General features: G+C 50.2%; 1 protein-coding gene across 5 annotated transcripts in view; it reads right to left on the minus strand.

The window, feature by feature from the left end:
- The window catches only part of tbc1d22a (TBC1 domain family, member 22a), a 212,999-nt gene that overhangs the window by 85,968 nt on the left and 123,888 nt on the right, over nucleotides 1–3,143 (minus strand). For all 5 annotated transcript variants that reach the window (XR_006079204.1, XM_042300052.1, XM_042300053.1 and 2 more), the window contains one exon: nucleotides 1,941–2,016. Coding sequence is in view for 4 of the 5 variants with exons in the window: in XM_042300052.1 (XP_042155986.1) it covers nucleotides 1,941–2,016 (76 nt within the window). In the remaining variant the exon portion in view is untranslated. The remainder of the gene's footprint in view (nucleotides 1–1,940; nucleotides 2,017–3,143) is intronic.

Consider the following 3,143-nt stretch of genomic DNA (forward strand, 5'->3'; position numbering starts at 1 on the left):
AAAGGACCACAGGAGAGGACAGGAAAGGACCACAGGAGAGACAGAGAGAGAGAGAGACGGGACCACAGGAGAGGACAGGAGAGAGAGGGAGGGAAAGGACCACAGGAGAGGACAGGAGAGGGAAAGGACCACAGGAGAGAGAGAGAGAGAGAGAGAGAGAGAGAGAGAGAGAGAGAGAGAGAGAGAGAGAGAGAGAGAGAAAGGACCACAGGAGAGAGGACAGAGAGAGAGAGAGAGAGAGAGAGAGAGAGAGAGAAAGGACCACAGGAGAGGACAGGAGAGGGAAAGGACCACAGGAGAGAGAGAGAGAGAGGGAAAGGACCACAGGAGAGCACAGGAGAGAGAGAGAGAGAGAGGGAAAGGACCACAGGAGAGGACAGGGAGAGAGAGAGAGGGAAAGGACCACAGGAGAGGACAGGAGAGAGAGAGAGAGAGAGAAAGGACCACAGGAGAGAGAGAGAGAGAGAGAGAGAGAGAGAGAGAGAGAGAGAGAGAGAGAGAGAGAGAGAGAGAGAGAGAGAGAGAGAGAGAGAGAGAGAGAGAGAGAGAGAGAGAGAGAGAGAGAGAAAGGACCACAGGAGAGGACAGGAGAGAGAGAGAGGGAAAGGACCACAGGAGAGGACAGGAGAGAGAGAGAGAGAGAGACGGGACCACAGGAGAGGACAGGAGAGAGAGGGAGGGAAAGGACCACAGGAGAGGACAGGAGAGAGAGGGAGGGAAAGGACCACAGGAGAGGACAGGAGAGAGAGAGAGAGAGACGGGACCACAGGAGAGGACAGGAGAGAGAGGGAGGGAAAGGACCACAGGAGAGGACAGAGAGAGGGAAAGGACCACAGGAGAGAGAGAGAGAGAGAGAGAGAGAGAGAGAGAGAGAGAGAGAGAGAGAGAGAGAGAGAGAGAGAGAAAGGACCACAGGAGAGGACAGAGAGAGAGAGAGAGAGAGAGAGAGAGAAAGGACCACAGGAGAGGCCAGGAGAGGGAAAGGACCACAGGAGAGAGAGAGAGAGAGGGAAAGGACCACAGGAGAGGACAGGAGAGAGAGAGAGAGAGGGAAAGGACAGGAGAGAGAGAGAGAGAGGGAAAGGACCACAGGAGAGGACAGGAGAGGGAAAGGACCACAGGAGAGAGAGAGGGAAAGGACCACAGGAGAGGACAGGAGAGGGAAAGGACCACAGGAGAGAGAGAGGAAAAGGACCAAAGGGGGAGAGAGAGAGAGAGAGAGAGAGAGAGAGAGAGAGAGAGAGAAAGGACCACAGGAGAGGACAGAGAGAGAGAGAGAGAGAGAGAGAGAGAGAGAGAGAGAGAGGGAAAGGACCACAGGAGAGGACAGGAGAGAGAGAGGGAAAGGACCACTGGAGAGGACAGAGAGAGAGAAAGAAAGGACCACAGGAGAGGACAGGAGAGAGAGAGAAAGAGAAAGAGAAAGGAGAGAGAGAGAGAGAGAGAGAGAGAGAGAGAGAGAGAGAGAGAGAGAAAGAGAGAGAGAGGAGAGAGACAGAGAGAGAGAGAGAGAGAGGGGGAAAGGACCACAGGAGAGGACAGGAGAGAGAGAGAGGAAGGACCACAGGAGAGGACAGGAGAGAGAGAGAAAGGACCACAGGAGAGGACAGGAGAGAAAGAGAAAGGACCACAGGAGAGGACAGGAGAGAGAGAGAAAGGACCACAGGAGAGGACAGGAGAGAGAGAGGGAAAGGACCACAGGAGAGGACAGGAGAGAGAGAAAGAAAGGACCACAGGAGAGGACAGGAGAGAGAGAGAGAAAGAGAGAGAGAGAAAGGACCACAGGAGAGGACAGGAGAGAGAGAGAGAGAGAGCGAGAGAGAGAGAGAGAGAGAGAGAGAGAAAGGACCACAGGAGAGGACAGGAGAGAGAGAGAGAGTGAAAGGACCACAGGAGAGGACAGGAGAGAGAAAGGAAGAGGAAGCGGAGAGGAAGCTCACCATCAATCCTGCTGACCAACTCCTCCAGAGCCTTGACTTTCCTTTGGATCCCCGGCTGGGCAAATGTGTAGTTGTCCTTGATTGGAGAGAGAGAGAGAAATGAATTTCACAGCAAGGTGTGGTCTGACTTACTAGGGGTGATGGCCGCACTATTATCAATTTTACTTAAAAACAGAGACAAGTCTGTTGCCCTAAAATGTTGCTTCAAACGCTCATGTACTTCAGTAAAGAAAAAAAGGATGTGTGTGAGGAATAGTAATGGCTACAGATGAACAAACAACTGTGTATACTAGCGGAGGGACACTGGACACACAGTCTCATTCAAGGATGAGCAACTAGCAACCCCAGCTCGTGATCCATGGGCCAATTCGTGGCGATCCTGAAGAAAAGGGGAGGTCACAGACAGAGAGAAGGTGAGAGAGTGAGATCAGGAGGTGAGCCGTCCTCTCAACAACTAAACACAAGCCGACAGGAGATTAAATGCAACATTTACAGACTAAATGCAAATATGAGCAGCAGGGCTTGAAGGGGGACTGATTTTTTCATCCATTATCACCCTCCTCATTACTACACTTGACTGTTCTGGGACGAGAACGTATGTTTATGGCCGACGCCACATAGGCCTCATATCAACCAGAGAGGGGGGGGGGGGATCAGTTCCTCTCAGTACTGAGACCATTATACATGCAAGGTCACCTTTAGTCACAGTATGAATAGACGACAGGTCTTGAAGAGGTAATGATGTCTCCTTATAGCAGAGTGAAGAGGGTATCCATCTAATAGGCACATGTAAGATCAGATTTATAGAACCCCATTCAGAGAGTGCTGATGGGTCTGCTCATAACACAGGCGAACAGTAATTGGACATTGAAAAGTCACTTTTGTTTGAGGTTAGTCCTAATGTACACACTGCCATTGGAAGTGGACTTTACATAGTGGAGCAAGTCACGTTCATTTGACATTTGCAGAGAAGCCCAGATTTTAATCCTAATGTACATTTAAGTAATCAAATCATTTATTATTTGATTAAGGCCTTCGGGGACGAAAAGCAACAACCTCACAACAGGCCTTGGATCTAGCCTGCATTTACAAAGCAATAAATGATTAAATCATAGGCTGAGTCTCTAAGTTTAAGTTATTACAAACGTGTGTGTGTGCATTCTGAGCCATGGGAATTACTATGGAAGGAGTGTGGCTATGCTG

Source organism: Oncorhynchus tshawytscha, linkage group LG17 (genome assembly GCF_018296145.1).
Source record: "Oncorhynchus tshawytscha isolate Ot180627B linkage group LG17, Otsh_v2.0, whole genome shotgun sequence".
Taxonomy (NCBI): domain Eukaryota; kingdom Metazoa; phylum Chordata; class Actinopteri; order Salmoniformes; family Salmonidae; genus Oncorhynchus; species Oncorhynchus tshawytscha.